General features: G+C 32.7%; 1 protein-coding gene and 1 long non-coding RNA gene across 2 annotated transcripts; both read right to left on the bottom strand.

The window, feature by feature from the left end:
• Positions 1 to 74: 74 nt before the first annotated feature.
• Positions 75 to 2,389, bottom strand: LOC140955179 (uncharacterized). Its single transcript, XR_012168943.1, has 3 exons — positions 2,136 to 2,389; positions 1,357 to 1,428; positions 75 to 700 (listed from the first exon to the last, which is right to left on the bottom strand). It is a non-coding gene; the product is annotated as an uncharacterized lncRNA (long non-coding RNA).
• Positions 2,390 to 8,489: 6,100 nt separating this feature from the next.
• LOC118041001 (disease resistance protein At4g27190) lies at positions 8,490 to 16,488 on the bottom strand. Its single transcript, XM_035048095.2, has 14 exons — positions 16,204 to 16,488; positions 15,768 to 15,871; positions 15,537 to 15,663; positions 15,313 to 15,392; positions 15,164 to 15,238; positions 14,985 to 15,071; positions 14,687 to 14,803; positions 14,477 to 14,551; positions 14,322 to 14,384; positions 14,025 to 14,141; positions 13,768 to 13,878; positions 13,518 to 13,638; positions 9,884 to 13,304; positions 8,490 to 8,954 (listed from the first exon to the last, which is right to left on the bottom strand). Exons 2-13 carry the CDS (start codon positions 15,869 to 15,871, stop codon positions 9,897 to 9,899), a joined length of 4,485 nt encoding a protein of 1,494 aa, XP_034903986.1. The 5' UTR covers positions 16,204 to 16,488; the 3' UTR covers positions 8,490 to 8,954; positions 9,884 to 9,896.
• Positions 16,489 to 18,717: the final 2,229 nt, after the last annotated feature.

Below are 18,717 nucleotides of genomic sequence, written 5' to 3'. Positions count from 1 at the left end.
ATTTGATATGCAGGCTGTTCGATCTCAAGTAAATCTGAAAACATTGTAAGCATTGAGATCGAACTGAGCAACCATTTGGAGTAGGCTATTAGCACGCTGCCAGAACAATTCAAAAAGGGCCTAAGATTAAACATCCTGAGTGCAAAAAATGGTTGAGCCAGATGAAATAAAAAGCAAAGATTTGCATGTGGCTAGTGAAGGAGAGACCGATGCTGGCCAAGCAGGACCGACAATGGAACTCCATGAAGAACAGCAAAAAAAGCATGGGATTTTGATAAAGACCGGAAACGCTTAAAAATAAAATTTTAATAATCAGGAGAAAAGAAAATTGTCACGACCCGAATCCCGGGTCCGTGACCGGCAACGCAGGAGCGGTGTCGAAAGGACACCTCACCTACGCTAAGCCTCAGAACAGACATATCAAAAGAACAATTTGTTCAAAAATACGCAGCGGCTCATAATATTCAGAAATATTATATTATTCAAATACTGATGAAACCTAACGATAATTATTAAAACAAAAATAATAATTCATAATACTCATTACATTGTCAAAATCCAAATTTAATTTAACCAAGGTAACAGTGGAGCACCTAAGACATCAAACCAAAACTGAAAGGAAAACCTCGCGAACAAGCAAGGCATACCGACCAGAACTGAAGAAGCGGAAACACTCAACAAAGGCCCAGAAACTAAGAACCTGAAATAATATTTAAAAATGAGAGGTGAGTTCAACCAACTCAGTGAGGGAATAACATTTAATATACATTTTAGATATTTCAGATATTAATAAGTTGTAAGATGATTTATCTTAATATACATATACATATAGTTACTAAACATATTATCATAACGTAACATATAGTTATCATAACGTAATATATTATCATAACGTAACATATAATTATCATAACGTAACATATTATCATAATGTAGTGGATTACATGTCAGAGATCATATGACACCCGAAGGTGACCAGATGACACCCGAAGGTGACCAGATGACACCCGTCGGTGACCACTGTGGGATGATCAATCGCCACAGGCTGATACCTCTCTCACCAGCTAGGTAACAGAATACTATGTGCACACAGGCTAACTATTCTCCGTTAGCATGGAGTACTGACAAGTCCCATATCAAGGCATAACAAATATTCACATAATCATCAAAGAAACGTATATCATATCAAATAGAATTTACTTTAACAGATTGCGAGTGAAAATTCAATAATAAATTAGTACTCGGAAAATAAAGCAACATATATAAATATTCAAGAAATTTACTAGTTGTACTTATTGTATACTCAACATACATATTTATTTATATTATATGCATATTAAAGATTATTACACTCACCCGGAAAATATAGAACTAAAGGAATGTCGGACGAAAGACCCGAAAAATCCTATTAAGGATCGTTAGGAGAACCTACAATAAATATATGAAATATACTCAAAAACAAATAAAACAAAAGATCCCAATGCATAAAATAAAACCGGGCTTAATCTCTCAAGTTTCCAAAACAGGGACCAAAACGTAATTTTACCAAAATTGAGGACCGAATTGTAAATACATAACCATACTGAAATTTATCCATAATTCGTCCTTATCTTTGTCCAGAATCTTGAATTATGCCCCAAGGTCCAAAATGTGATTTTATCAAAATATTAGGGGTCAAATCGTAATTTGTCAACTTGGAGGACCAAACTGAAAATATCAATTATACTGGAATATTACCCTTAAATCATCCTCAGTTCTGTTCAGAACCTCAATTTATGTCCCAGGGACCAATCTGTAAAATTTCCAAAGTTTGGGGACTAAACTGCAATTTCCGCAAATTGAGGGACCAAACTGAATTTTTGTCATCTTTAACCTCAAACCCAGAATTTCAACAGATTACCTACTGTTATCCCCTGATTTCTAACACAATTTTCACCATTTAAACAAAATCATAACTCAAAATCATTATCCTTCAATTCATTCTCTCAAAATCAACTAATTAATCAAATACCCATAATAATCAACTCCTAACCTTCAAATTAATTCATCAATTAACTCAACATACAAACTTCAAAACTCTACAATTAATCAAAACCGAAATTAACATATTATACACTTAAAACCATAAATCTTACCTTTTTACTTATTTCCTCTACTTCTCTTCTCCTTTTCCCCTTATTTTCCCTTATTTTCTCTTCTTCTTCTTCTTCCTCCCTTCTCTCTTACGGTTTGTTCTTCCAATATTCAGATCCCTCTTTTTTTTTTTTTTTTCTTATTTATATTTATTAACCATTGGTCAATTACCACACTACCCCTCAATCATTTATACCCTCTCTTTAAGCCTCCAAGGGCTTTATTGTATTTTCCAATCTTTTCAATTTTCAAAACATTACAAAAATAGTTGAATTTTTGTACCTCCCACAAGGAAAATAGATAGAGGTATGAAATTTTATTCTAAATATATTCTTATAAAAATTTCAAAATTCCAATTCATGTAACTCGATTATTATTCTTTTTTTAAGTTTCTTCTCTCTCTCTCTCTTTTTTTCTTTTTAATCTGTATTATGCATTTTTAAAATATAATTTATTGCTAGTTAATGATATAAGATGATTTGTACTAGTGAATAGATCTATTATTTTATTAGGTTACTTTAATGATAAATCAATATAGTATTTGTTTTTGGGATTTTCATCTTGAAATATTCAATAGGATGAAAATATAATATTAATTAAACTTCAAATTATAATTATTTATCTATCCAGTTAAAACAAATATGACAGTTCAATAGTCTTAAAAGATAATGAAATATATAAAAAATAAAAAATGTTATTTATGTTAATTGTAAGCACACGATATAAATAAGAAATATTTCATATTAATAAACACTTTACGAGTCCAATCAATCAGATGTTAATTAACATAAAGAAATTAACATGGTGTTTGCAGAGAATGAATTGTAGAAAGAGAGATTGAGAGTGTGAGCAATAAAAGATGATGCTTACCCTTTATTCTATATTATATTATATTATAATATAGATTGAGAAGATAACCTTACAAAGGGGAAAAAGACATCCTTTGCGTGTGGATGCTCCACCTCCATTACTGTCTCCCACCATTCTTTTGGACTTACATAGATGTTTTTAAGAGAAGGGGGAGGAGATGGCTGGCCATTTTCAAGCAATGGAAGACAAATTGGCATCCTCTTCAGCTTCTAACAATACATTACAGTAATATCTTCAAGACAATTGCAAATTAGTTTTGCACTATAAATGTTTTTTAGTTCTGGTAATTCAAACAATCTCAGAAATCTCAACTTTGGGAGTATTAATTCCGTGATGGAATTGGAGGTACTGCTTTCTTCATCTGTTGTTCCTGTTATCTCCTCCATTATCTCACAATCACTAACATCAATCATTTCCAGGTTTACGAGGTTTGACAGCAACACAAGTGGGAACAGCTTCTTCATACTCTTACATCCATAACAATAAAACTCTTTAAGACGAGAAAACATACCATTATATGATGGCAATGGTGATGGAGCGTTGCGGAACCAAGAAGATGAAATCGAGCTCTCCATGCTATTGCAATCTCGAATGTTGATGTCCTCCAGTTCAGTTGCATTCTCTAATGACAAAGCATCACATAAACTTCTTGCATCGATGCATTCACAAACCAGTCCTTGAATGCCATTTAAATACTTGACCTGTAAATCTCTCTCTGTTGATACTCAAATTACCCAACGCAACTGTTTTACAAAAACTCAATCCTTTCTAATTTATTTTAAAAAAAAATTAAGAAATTTAAGATTTTTTTTTTTATGATATGTCATCTATCTGCACTCCCTGCTAACTCTTTGCTTCATATCTTAAGTTATATCTATCAAGTTAGATTTATCAAGTTTGCTTAATTAAGATGGAATATTTATGACTTTTAAATGTATTAAGTTAATATAATTGTACATGGCATGCACTTTAAAGCTCGGAACATCAGTCAATGATTTAACAGACAATAAAATTTAATTTTAAATGCAAATTATAGGATTTGTTGGTGCTGGTTTTATTAAATCAATATTATAGTAAAACAATTAAATCAATACAGATAAATAAATGATCCAAATATAATAAAGAATTAATCCATTTAATAGAGAAAACATGACTGAATCCACAAACTACATAAATCCCTTTTTCTTTCTTCCCCCTTTTCTTCTCTGGTGCAACTCCCACGCGTCTTCTTTATGCCAAATGCCCCTCTTTTCAAATTAGGCATCTTCAACCTCCTTTTTCATCACGTCTCCATGATCCCCGTTGTCAAAAACAAATTGCCCAGATTTTAGGATTTTTTTTGGCAGCCACGTACATGCTTTAGGAGTTCCTTTTTTGAAATCCTCATTAGAGGCTAATATCTAGCCCTTCAAGATACCTTTCCAACGCGTCAAGAATCACAGCAATCCGATGTGTGAGGCTGTTTCCAAGAAAAACAAACATTACTACTACTTAAGTGTATCTTTTGATGTTTTCCAGTTTTGAAAATGCGTTAAGCTTTTAAATGTTTTTTTTATTTGTCTCTAGAAAATATTAATTTGATAATTTTTCTAGTATGTTTCAATAATTTTAATATAGTGATATTAAAAAAAATTACAAAAATTATCTCTAAAATACACTTTAAATATATACTTTATACCACAATATTATTTTATTTAAGTATTATTTTAAATATTGAATTTTATGGAGGTTGACGCCATCATACCTTGGATATTCATGTTTATATGTTTTTGTTTTCTAATATGCATGTTTAAATATAATGTTCTTATAGCATCAACTTCACTATCTAACTGCATTTTTTTAAAATTTTAAATTTTTTTATTGAATTTTTTTTAAAAAAATATTATTTTAATATATTTCTAAACAAAAATATTTTGAATTGCAATGGCTATTATAATCACAAATATATTTTTATGATTTGCGAGGTATTTGTTTTGCACCTGTTTTTATGTTTAGGATGAAAAAAATAAAACAAATAAAAATTTTTAAAAGCACTAGGTTTCCAAACAAGATAACGCATCAAGAATCACAACAATCTGACATATGAGTGGAAAGTTGTGAATAAAATATTTTTAAAGTGCATCCAAGATGTTTCCAAGGACAAAAAACACTACTACTTTTAGAGTGATTTTGACAATGCAGAAAGGAACGTAAATGTTGTTATTTTTAAAAATTTTAAAGTATTTTTATTTATAAATATATTAAAATAATATAATTTAATATAGAATAACTCAAAAATTAAGACCAGTCTTCAATCTTCACAAACTTTAATATGTATTAAGTCAAATTTGTGTAATTAGATTTATCAAGTTTGCTTAATTAAGATGGAATATTTATGACTTTTACATGATAAGCTTTTATTGATATTCTATTTTTATTGACAGTATATGGTGTGCTTTTATTTAAGAGGTTCATCAGTCAATGAGTTTAGAGTACAATGAACGCCATACTCCTTTCTTTCAAAACATCTCATGATCTACATGAGAAGTTTAATTTAATTAATTAAATTTTAAATTTATTTTTAAAAATTATTAATTTAAATTCCAAAAATTTCAGAACCACTAATAATTTATATAATCGTTAATTTCAGGACATGTAAAATTAGTTAAGTTATATACAAGCTAACCCGAATATATTTGTTAGTAAAAAAAAAACATGTCATGATCGGGCACTCTTCCATAACCGTGGAAATTATTATTTTTCAAACTCCCTTCTACAAATTTATATTTTTAGCCCTCCATCTATAAAGTATGATTTGCTATCTAATCTACACACCAGTTTTCCATTAACAAAAAGATGATCCTGTTTTTTTTGTTAGAAAATTTTTATTATTTTAATAAAAAAATATTAAAAAAAATTATTTCAATGATAATTTTCTTTATTGATTAGTGAATCTGGTTAGACTTAAGCCCTACGAGGATCACATGTTGCGAGGCGAGCAACTCCATTTTATTTTCCAGTTCAGGATAGTTTTCTGAAATAATAATAATAATAAAAAAAGAGCTATAACACAAAAATCATCTGAGCAAAAAGCCAAGAAAAGTGGCCCATGCTGCGTAAGGTTTAAGAAAGAAAATAGTTTTGATTGTTGACTGAGAAGAGGAGCACACGCTTCTCCTTTTTTTAAAACAGAGAGGTGGCTGCCCCAATACATTCGGCCTCCCGACTCTTATTTGTATGGCCGTCTGTTTCTCCATGTCTCAATATTTTTTTATAAAAAAACCACCACTTCTCCATATTATATTATAAGATATGAAAAGTTAACGTGTGGACCTACCCAATGTTGAAACTTCGAAGAAGCTGCCAAGGAAATGTAAACACATGAAAAATATTTTTAAAAAAAACCCAAAAATCATCTGAGCAAAAAGCCAAGAAAAGTGGCCCACGATGCGTAAGTTTTTTATTCAAGAACCTAGCCAGAGCTTAGCTTCAAGAGCGGCAAGGGAGTTCTATAAGCAATCTAAAATCAGAACCCATTTCTGTATTTCTCCATTATTTCTTTTTTCAATTCGACCACTCTATGCAGCTCCTCATCTTCATTAGAAATATTCAGACCAATCCGTCTTTCATTTCCACCATGTTCTGCACATCACACATAATGACATCTTTGTTTAGCGATTGGAGCACAGAGTTGATCATAATATATCTCTTCCATGGTCAAGACACAATGGATCTGTTGGTTGAGATGAATCTCCATCATTAGCGCTTATCTGCCATCCCTTTCAAAAGAAGAAGATTTCGAATCAGTCCATTCATTCCCATCTGTAGGCATCTTTCTCAAACATTAAGAAAAAAAAATGAAAAATAAATAAAAAAGGAATTTTTTTTTTTTATATCTTAAGTTATATATCCAACACTCACTTGAAAGATATTGATAACCATGCAAGCGGTTTACATGTCAGTATTTGACAAGGGGTGAGAGATATTGGAGACAAATTAGAGTACACAAATTGAATGTACTGAGATCGAACTGAGCAACCATATGCAGTAGGCTATTAGCACGCTGCCAGAACAATTCAAAAAGGGCCTCAGATTAAACATCCCGAGGGCAAATAATGGTTGAGCGAAGCAGGACTGATGCTCCGACAATGGAATAGATCAACCAACACTTTAGAAATATTACTGAATCCATAAACTACATAATTCCCTTTTCTTTTTTCTTTTTTCTTTTTTGGTTCTTCTCTGGTGCATTTCCCACACGAAATACTCTTTTCAAATTAGGCAGCCCCTTTTTTTTCTGAAGGAGGCAGCCCCACTTTTCAACCTCATTTTTCATCGCGTCTCCATGATCCCCGTTGTGTCAAAAACAAATTGCCTAAATTTTAGGCTTTAGGAGTTCCTTTTTTGAAATCCTCATCAGAGACTAATTTGTAGCCCTTCAAGATACCTATCCAACGCGTCAAGAATCACAGTAATCCGATATGTGAGTGAAAAGTTATGATTAAAATACTTAAAGTGCACCCAGGCTGTTTCCAAGAGAAAAAACATTACTATTTTAAGTGCGTCCAGGCTGGTTCAAAGTGAATTTCACGACTCCTCGGCCTTGACTTGTCTGTGAGAGCTTCTACTCTACATTGAAATGTTTTTTCTTAAACTGTGAAAGGAAGTTTGTCAAAAATATTTTTTTAACACGATACAAAATATATAATATAAACTTGGATAGTAAACTTAAATTGTAAAATCACAAGAAAAATATTTTAACTAATTATATATTGACAATTTTAGTCAAGTAGTAAATAATAATATAACACAATTAAAATAAAAGTGAAATAAACAATACAAATGTCCAAACACCTTCAAATACATAATTCAAATAAAAATTCATACATTGTTTAAATAACTTAAAAATACGAAAAGAAAAAAAATTAGATTGAACAACTATGTTTTATTGATAGAGTTTCAGAATATTTTCTAGAAGACAAGTCTTGAACTAGTGAGATGATACAAGGTATATCACCAACTTCAAAAATAATTTAACAAAGACCAATACAGTGAACCCGTGTACAAGGTATATCGTTCTGATTTTACCGATTTTAACGAAATTTGACCGATTTTGAATTTTAACCTGATTTGACATGTTATATATATATATATTGACTCGTAAAATCGTAAGATTTTAAGAGTCAAGTTGTAATTTATAATATTGTGTGAGAGCTTCATAATAAGCATACAAAGCTTATTGAAATAAATTATTATAATGAAATTAAAAAAAAAAATGCTTAAAAAAAAAAAAAAACAGAGAGACGCCGTGTTTTTCTCTATTGCTACATGGTAAAAGTCTGAGCATATTTATTTATTTATTTTTATTTTTATTTTAATAATATTACTGTTATATCAACCGCCTAGAAATCAAGAACGCTAGTTTCATTTAAAAGATTCTAAAGTTCATATTTAGATAAATTAGCAGAAAGGACGAAAACACAACAAATCATACCTAGAGAAGCATGAGCCAGAAACAAGCTACCTCAATTCCTGCTCCAAATTCCAGGGCAAATAATTGGTTGGAATTGTTTTCTGAGTAGTCATCTCAAATTTGAAAAATAAAAACAGAAAATAGATCCAGCAAATGATTCCAAATATCTTCTAAAAAGAACAATGAAAACAATACCAAACACACTCTTAATCTGAAAACATTGTAAGCTTCGAGATCGAACTGGGCAACCATTTGGAGCAGGCTGTTAGCACGCTGCCAGAACAATTCAAAAAGGGCCTAAGATTAAACATCCTAAGTGCAAAAAATGGTTGAGCCAGATGAAATAAAAAGCAAAGATCTGCATGTGGCTAGTGAAGGAGATTGATGTTGGCAAAGCAGGACCGACAATGGAACTCCATGAAGAACAGCGAAAAGAGCATGGGATTTTGACTGTGCCGCTCAAAAGTGTGGATGCACGGTCTGATGCCCAGCAGGTCTCCTGGTGCGAGGAAAAAGTGTTAGCTTTCATCTAAAAGATGATATGTATTGCCAGGCCACCGCTTAGGTAATGTGCAAAAGAATTGGAGCAATTACCTGTAATGTTAAAACTTTGGAAAGCAACTAAATATGAAGCTATTTGAGGCAACACCAAGCCCACCAACATCACCTCAACAAATTGGGAAAAAGCTCACAAACATTTTGGAAAAATATTTTCTTTAAATTATTTTTTTTTCTGCTTTTAAATTATTTTGATATCACGATGTTAAAAATAATTTTTTAAAAAAATAAAAATATATATTTTAATTTATTTGTAGAAAAAAAAACACTTTGAAACGTAATATAATGATAATGGATTAACCAATACTTTTAGGTTTTTTTTTGTTGTTGTTCATAAACACAGAAAAAAGCTTCAAAACACAATTTAAAAAATCTTAAGGAATATAAAAAAAATAGATATATGTATGAATTTTTTTTCTAATTAAATATATCCTTATAAAAGTGTCTTCTCTCTTTAATCTGTATTATATATTTTTTCAAAAATAATTTATTGCTAGTTAATGATATAAGATGATTTGTACTAGTGAATAGATCTATTATTTTATTAGGTTACTTTAATGATAAATCAATATAGTATTTTTTTTATTTTTTGGATTTTTCATCATGGAGAAACTCAATTAATAGGATGAAAATATATTATTCATCAAACATCAAATTATAATTATTTATCTACAGAGTTAAAAAATATATATATGACAATTCAATAGTCTTAAAAAGACAGAAATAAATAATGAAAAATGTTATTTATGTTAATTGTAAGCACACGATATAAATAAGAAATTTCATATTAATCAACTTTTAACTGAGCCCAATCAATCAGATGTTAATTAACATAAATAAATTAAAAGGGAAATAAAAGATGATGCTTACCCTTTACTCTTTATTATTCTTTATCATCCCATCCAAAAATGTGTACAAAGGGACGAAGGACATCCTTTGCATTAGGATGCTCCCACTCCACTACTGACTTCCACCATTGTCTTGGCCTTGCATAGATTGTTCTAAGAGAAGGGGGAGGAGATGGCTGTCCATTTTCAAGCAACGGAAGATAAATTGGCATCCTCTTCAGCTTCTCACAATACATTACAGAAATATCTTCAAGAGAATTGCAAGTCAGTTTTGCACTACAAATGCTTTTCAGTTCTGGTAATTCTAACAATCTCAGAGTTCTTAACTTTGGGAGTATTAATTCCGTGATGGAATTGGAGGTGCTGCTTTCTTCATCTGTTGTTCCTATTATCTCCTCCATTTTCTCACAATCACTAACATCAATCACTTCCAGGTTTACGAGGTTGGGCAGCAACACAAGTGGGAAAAGCTTCTTCATACTCTTACATCTACCACAATAAAACTCCTTAAGACCAGAAAACGTACCAATATATGATGGCAATGGTGGTGGAGCAGAGCATAACCAAGAAGATGAAACCAAGCTCTCCATGCTATAGCAACCCTCAATGTTGATTTCCTCCAGTTCAGTTGCATTCTCTAATGACAAAACATCACATAAACTTCTTGCATCGATGTGTTGACAAACCAGTCCTTGAATACCATTTAAGAACTTGACCTGAAAATCTTTATCTCTGTTGATACTCAAATTACCCAACCTAACTGTTTTAATTGGAAACTTTGGAAACTTTTCAATGCGGCACCAAATTCCTACTGAAAATCTGTATGTGCTTATTGATTGGATCCCATCCCGAGATCTGAGATACTCCACCAAGTCAGAGAAACCTTTGAAATGGCATTCCAAAGTTTCCAAATTTCTCAAGGATACTACTTCCTTTCCTTCAACTGTTATCGGAGCATAACTTCCCTCAAAAAAGTCTTCTAGTACAAAGACTTGCAGGTGGGAGAGTTTCGGTAATATCCCACTAGGAAACGTTTCCTTTTCACCACATCCATTCATTCTAAGATACCTCAGGTCGGTTAGGCATTCCATTCCTTGCGGCATCTTTTCAAGTGCAGTACGAGAGAGATCTAACCTCTTCAGTGCCCTAAGCTTCTTTAATGATGGAACATGTCTTAAGTTGTAACACTTATTGAGCAATAATGCAGTGAGACTCACCAAATCAGAGATAGAATCCGGCATAATTTCAACATCTGTTGAAGACAGATCGAGGATCTTGAGCCCAGACAGTTGCTTGAAAAATGAATTCACAATAAATCCCAACCCCACATTTTCACGTAGAAGTAGAGTGGACAGATTTGGACACATTGGTGAATAGCTGGAAGGAATTTCTTCGATCTCGTTTTGCATAAGTGAGACTCTCGTCAGGTTCTTCGTCCACTCCTCTGCATCTGGCAACTCTTTTAATTGCGAAGCTGCTTTAACCATGACTTGAGAGTTCTTTTGCTGTATTTGGATGGCCATGTCCCTAATCAAGTCATGCATCTTGACACCTCGTATGGCCCTCGTTATTTGAGCACTTTCCAATAGGCAGACATATTCAAGTCTATTAAGCATCATGTGGCCCTTGTCAAATGCATCTCCTCTGCTCCTCATTCCTTTAATTATTCCCTCATCGATCAAATAACCTATCAACTCCTCCCTTTCAATTTCTTGATCTTCAGGAAATAAGGCACAATATAAGAGACATTGTTGTAGTGTTAAATCACCTAGCCGATCATAACTAACCCTCAATACCTGGAATACCTTCTCATCCATGTCCCTATATCCTGATTCTCTCAATTTATTCAATGTATCCCTCCACTGATGGAGGTCATCCACTCCCCTCAAGCTTCCTGCCACTGTAATAATTCCTAGTGGCAAACCATCACATTCCCTTGCAACATCTTTTGCAATGCCTTCCACTTCTGGTGAAAGTGTCATGTCACGTCCAAGATTCTCCTTGAACAAAGTCCAAGCTTCTCCATTAGAAAGTGGCTTCACTTTGATTTTGTGCTGGCAAGCCATCCGATGACAAATCGTTTCTGATCGAGTTGTCAAAATTAGCTTGCATCCTTTCAACCAGACAGGAATTCCCACTACATGTAGCTCAAAATTGTTCCGCAAATTATCTAAAATGAGAATCCATTTTTGTTTCTTCATTAGTTCTTCTGACAATTCGGCAGCTCTATGCAGATCATCATCTATACATGAAAGGTCTAGATCAAGATGTTTAGCAATAAGATTCTGCAATCTATTAATGCTGAAATCTTGAGACACAGTCACCCACAAAACATGATCACAAATATCTGGTCTTCGTAGAAGTTCATTATGGATATGTTGTAGTATTGTTGTTTTACCGACTCCCCCCATCCCATAAATGCCAATGGTTGAGACTTCATCATCCATTAACGAAGACCAAATCACCTTCGTATTCTCTTCAAATGCTTGACCCACTGGCTTTGTAGAGCTAGTAGGTAATGGAACTCCTCTAGTCTTGTTGTATTTCAGACTTTCAGAAGATATAGCTCGTGGGCCAGCCTGCACTACTGATCTTCCACTCTTCTCCACATCCTCCTCCTCCACCACTGGTTCTGTCCTCACTCTAACCATGTCCTGCTTATCATGCCTAGTTACATCATTGTTTACTGATGGAGCACAAGGTTGATCATAACAACTTCCAATGTCAAGAAAAAATTGGGATGAATCTCCTCGAGGCTTCAGAAGCTGCACTTGTTCTGTTCTTGGTACAGTCTCAAATGCATCATGCCGAAAAGATTCTTCACCAGTGTTTTCCATGCCATTTTCTGCTTGTAAATGCGACTGAATTCTCTCTTCTCCGAGACCTTGTTCCATGCCCTGAACTCCCACTTGTATCCTTCCAGCACCCCCTGCCAAATTGCCATGTACTGCATTGCTTTGTTCCAACGCTCGATCCACTGGTTCTGTCCTCAGTCTGCTCTCGAGAGCCTCTTTGGAAACTCTATCTTCTTGTGCTCTCATTCCAGTCATGCTAACTTCGTCATTTCCTGCTATTGCATGTGAAGAAATCCTCTTTCCAACTACTCTTTGTACCCTTCGAATACCTCCTACTATGCTATTCTCAATGTTTTGTTCTCGTCGACAAGCTGAAATTCCACAATCATTAACATTGATTGAACTTGCTGTGATTTTATGTCTTTTATTTCCACCACACATAGCTAGAAAGGCTGCTTCTTGAACTTCTTTATTCACCCCACGACAAATGACAACGTTATGCCCTCGCTCTCCTGATAAATGCCATTTGATCCTGGAAATGGAAGTTTTAATGGCATATGTATGCCGACAAAACTTACACTTCATGCTACCATCAGCCCTTACTTCAACATAATTCCAAAATGAATCATTTGACCCGACCATTTCAAACTATAGAAAAAAAAGGAGGGGGGGGGGGTCAAAATATAGAATAAAAATCAGTCAAAATATGGAATAAAAATTAACAGATCAAGTTACACCATATCTGGATGGATGAGAAACTACTTCAGTGTTGTGCCCTTATTTTTCCATTAAAATTGATTGTTAGTTTATTGCACAATCATAGGGGGAAAAAGACGACGATAATTCAATTAGACTTCTTACTTGTTGAGTATTTAAACCCCTAATTTGATTTTGCAGGGAAGTGTCAAGGCCAGGATTTGAGGCATTTGGCCTAGCAGTTTGATTTTGCAATTCTCGGACTTGGAGGTTATCCATCTGTGACCTATATAAAAATGAAGTGATGAAATTATAAACCTTTCCATTAGATAACACCAAAAATCAATGCTGTATGTAATTATCAAAAAAGTATTAATACTGTGTTAAAACACAACAGCTAGAAGTCAATCAGTACCTAGTAGAGTTGCCAAAGTGCCGAGGCACGAAGTTGTCTTGTTGCATATTGTCTGTGTCAGGAATTACAGCAGCTTGATGGACTTGTCCTTGATTAAAAAGACATTGACTCCTGAATCAAAAATCATTCGCAAGCAATATGAAGCATACAAACTTATGATTATCTTGCTGGGTTCATGTTCAAGCTATTATGTTCTTTCCTAATTGAAAAACTAATTTTTTTTAAACAGAAAATACTAAAAATGAAAAATTGGATACCGGGGAGCAGGAAAAGAAGGTCCAGGTTGATTGAAGCCACCATGTTGAGAAGTGGTTGCGTTCGGTGTCATATAGCCATGTCCCGGCTGAGGTTGATGAATAAAGGAGTTCTGAAGCCTGAAGAATATTCAAATAGTTAAACTTAGAGCTGTTATTCTCACTTGGTTGATTTTCTAGTTCCATTACGTGCACAAAAAAAGAGAGATAGAGAGCTCAAAAAGACTTGAAAGATCCTCGTCAATTTTGGTCAAGTTTATTGTTTTCATGATTAAAAAAGTGTATATTCGAGGTTAATACCATTGATTCATCGCAGGCACTTGATTGCTCATTGGCAACTGATAATTAGTCCCTTGTTGGTCCCTAAATTAGCAACATTTGTTAGTAATTTCTTTCTACATATGCATAATTCTTTGTTTTTAATCCACTAAGCATTTGTTATCATTTTAGCTTACCTCAAAGGCATTGATGGTGCGGGTAGCATGGGACTGGCACATTGAGGATCAAATAAATTAGGATTTGGCTGATACCTATATATATTCAAACATAATCAATTCACTGATAAGTACAAAAACAAGAGGAACAAGAAGAAGAAGAAGTTAAATAATGATTGAAAACTATTGTTTTTTTGTAACAGAAAATACTAAACATGAAAAATTTGATACCGGGGAGCAGGAAAAGAAGGTCCAGGTTGATTGAAGCCACCATGTTGTGAAGTGGTTGCGTTCGGTGTCATATAGCCATGTCCCGGATGAGGTTGATGAATATTGGAGTTCTGATGCCTGAAGAATATTCAAATAGTTAAACTTAGAGCTGTTATTCTCACTTGGTTGATTTTCTAGTTCCATTATGTGCACACAAAAAAGTGAGGTAGAGAGCTCAAAAAGACATGAAAGATCCTTGTCAATTTTGGTCAAGTTTATTGTTCTCATGATTAAAAAAGTGTATATTCGAGGTTAATACCATTGATTCAATGGAGGTTGAGGTCCAGGTGGCATCGCAGGCACTTGATTGCTCATTGATAACTGATAATCAGTCCAATGTTGGTCCCTAAATTAGCAACATTTCTTAGTAATTTCTTTATACATATGCATAATTGTAAGCTATTAATCCACTAAGCATTTGATATCATTTTAGCTTACCTCGAAGGCATTGATGATGCGGGTAGCATGGGACTGGCACATTGAGGATCAAATAAATCAGGATTAGGCTGATACCTATATTCAAACATAATGAATTCATTTAGTGTGAACAAGAAGAAGAAGTTTAAATAATGATGAATATTATGTACCTTGATGGAGCTTGAGGCGAATTTGGTTCGTTTTGGTTGATCCATGACGATGATGTTCCATCTAAATCTCCCATTGTTGTCTGTTTGTTTAACAATAAACATTTTGAAGATGCTCGAGATAAATTGATACACGAAAACATAAAACTTTGTGATCCAATGGGTGATACAAACACTTGCTAATTCAATGGACATTGTAGCAAATTGGAGTAGGCATGAGTAATCACCATGGTTTGAGGAAATGAAGGTGGAAACAGAGTTGTTTGTTGAATACTATCGTTGATCACATTGTTCTGTCCACCTTGATCATTGCATAATATGGTGCTTTGGTTGCCTGAAACCTCCGGTGGCGACCTGCTTCCATAGTCAGTAACATTATTGTTTCTGGAGAATAAACTGAAGAATAACTAAATTGCAAGCAATCGTCTTCTGATAAAATATGCTTAAGAATGACGTACAAGAGAAGCTCAGACATGAATGTATCTTCTAGTGATTGAAGATCGAACGGATTCGATGTCACGTTGACAACATCCTCCATAGAAGATTGTGGGAACCCTTCCATCTGACCACAAGTACAAGACGATTAGTATGTACTGAGATGGAAAAAGAACAGAAAGCTCAGATCAGAAAAGAATAAAAATTAATGGCAGTCCCATTAATTGGAAAAGAAAAGGGTGGATCTAAAATAATGAGTTAAAAACAGCAAAGAATTTTGAAAAGACAAAAACAATGAATTCAAGGTTTAGGGTTAATTTAGTATGAACTCCACAAGGCATGAATTATAAAATCCGAGAAAAAGATCAATTTATTTATCATTGATTACTTTAAAGATTCAAACTATAGTTACATATATAAAAACAAAAACACCAACAAGATGAAGTACAAATAATTTACCTGGATTCAAGTGCTGGTTTGCTTGACCAGTATTCAGCCAAAAAAAAAGAAGAGAAATCACAGGTCAGAGAAGAATATATGGTTTAAAAATATAATGAAGTTGCAGTATACATAAAACTAGTTCGCACTGGTTAGATGTGGAAAGGAAAATAGGTAGAAGATGATTAGTACGTCCAGAGAAAAGAGAAGAGAAATCACAGATCAGAGAAGATTATATGATTTAGAAAAATAATAAAGTTGTGGTATACATAAATTATTGTTTTGTTTGATAGGAAGGAAGTTGCTAGGAAGAGTGAAACGTGTAGCAAGAGTTCAGAATAGACTAAAAATAAAATAAAAATCCATAGTAGTATTCCAGAGGAGAGGGTCAAAGATGGCGGCTGGTTCAAAGGACGAGCGTAATCTCATTAATCATTTTTTAACTTTTATAGTAAGACTTGACACGTGTCCTTTAAACCCTCCTGTCCCTCTTCCGATCCTTGCTAAACCCTTGTTCGGGTCGTAATCATACATTAGCGTAAACCTATGCTTCTCTTGACTTAATTTGATCCCAATAAACCAATCCATGGAGTTGGTGGTAGAGTCTTTTATAATTTGATAGTGGTTGTTTTTTAAATAATTTTTTATGTTTAAATATATATTAATGATTTTTTTTATTTTTTAAAAATTATTTTTAATATCAGCACATTAAAACGATCCAAAAAATACAAAACACATTTAATTTTAACAAAAACAAAAAATTGAAATTTTTGGAAATACAGGTTAAACTGCGTTCCCAAACATAGTCATAATGTAATTGATATAATTTTTAAATTATTTTTATATAAAAAAATCAAATTAATTTTAATGGGTTGGTATTAAAAAAAAATTAAAAAACATTATATTAATATATTGTTATTTGAAAAATATTTTTAAAAAAAACCGTATGTAGAATTACTAAACACCCTTAAGCCAGTAGACAGAGACACAAACGACAAAATACAAAGGGAAAGGGATAAAATCATATATTTGGAGATGACAAAAGGGCATTGAGATCAAAGAGGATAAGTTTTCCAGTGATGGGATTGGATGGTGATGAAGGATTGTGTGGATAAGAGCATAGTAACTAATTATTTACTAAAAAGTTGTTCAGTGACCTAATTCCGTGGCCCAACAAAATTATCACTATCCAATAAACTATTTGATTAATTCAGTGTTGCTTAATCCCAGTTTGCCATTTCGTTTTAAATGGGTATTGGTTAAATTTTTTATATATATATTTATAAATCATTTTAATTGATATGTTGATATAAAAATAATTTTAAAAAAATAAAAAAATATTTAAAAAATATTGTTACAACACCAACTTATGATAATTTTCTTTATTGATTAGTGAATTTGATTAGACTTAAGCCCTATTAGGTTTACATGTTTATTGTTTTAAAATTATTTTAAATGTGTTGATATAAAATATAATATTTAAAAAATAAAAAAATATATTATTTTTATATATTTTTAAATAAAAATATTTTAAAAAATAATTATAATTAAACTTTCAAACAGGTGATTAAATGTTGCGAGGCGAGCAACTCCATTTTATTTTCCAATTAAGGATAGTTTTCTGAAATAATAATAATAATAATAAAAAAAAGCTATAACACAAAAATCATCTGAGTAAAAAGCCAAGAAAAGTGGCCCATGCTGCGTAAGGTTTAAGAAAGAAAATAGTTTCGATTGTTGACCGAGAAGAAGAGCACACGCTTAGGGAAAAAAAAATTAAGATTTTAAAAAAAAAAAATTAGAAAAATTAAGATTTTTTTTTTTAATGATATGCCATCTATCTGCACTCCCTGCTAACTCTTCGCTTCATATCTTAAGTTATATCTATCAAGTTAGATTTATCAAGTTTGCTTAATTAAGATGGAATATTTATGACTTTTAAATGTATTAAGTTAATATAATTGTACATGGCATGCATTTTAAAGCTCCGAACAGCAGTCAATGATTTAACAGAGAATAAAATTTAATTTTAAATGCAAATTATAGGATTTGTTGGTGCTGGTTTTATTAAATCAATATTATAGTAAAACAATTAAATCAATACAGATAAATAAATGATCCAAATATAATAAAGAATTAATCCATTTAATAGAGAAAACATGACTGAATCCACAAACTACATAAATCCCTTTTTCTTTCTTCCCCCTTTTCTTCTCTGGTGCAACTCCCACGCGTCTTCTTGGTTGAGATGAATCTCCATCACAACCCAACATCATGAGTGCAAATAATGGTGGAGCCAGATGAAATAAAAACCAAAGATTTGCATGTGGCTAGTGAAGGAGAATGATGCTGGCAAAGCAGGACCGACAATGGAACTCCATGAAGAACAGCAAAAAAAGCATGGGATTTTTTTAACATCATTTTCCGAGTTTTTCAGTGACTTTTTGTCAGTTAAAAATATAAAGATTTTTTGTGGTGATTTTAGCCCAACTTTGGGGTATCGAGTCTCCACTGAGAAATTAAAAGAATAGAAAA

This window comes from Populus alba, chromosome 19 (genome assembly GCF_005239225.2).
Source record: "Populus alba chromosome 19, ASM523922v2, whole genome shotgun sequence".
NCBI lineage: Eukaryota > Viridiplantae > Streptophyta > Magnoliopsida > Malpighiales > Salicaceae > Populus > Populus alba.
This window is presented reverse-complemented; position numbering and strand designations above follow the sequence as displayed.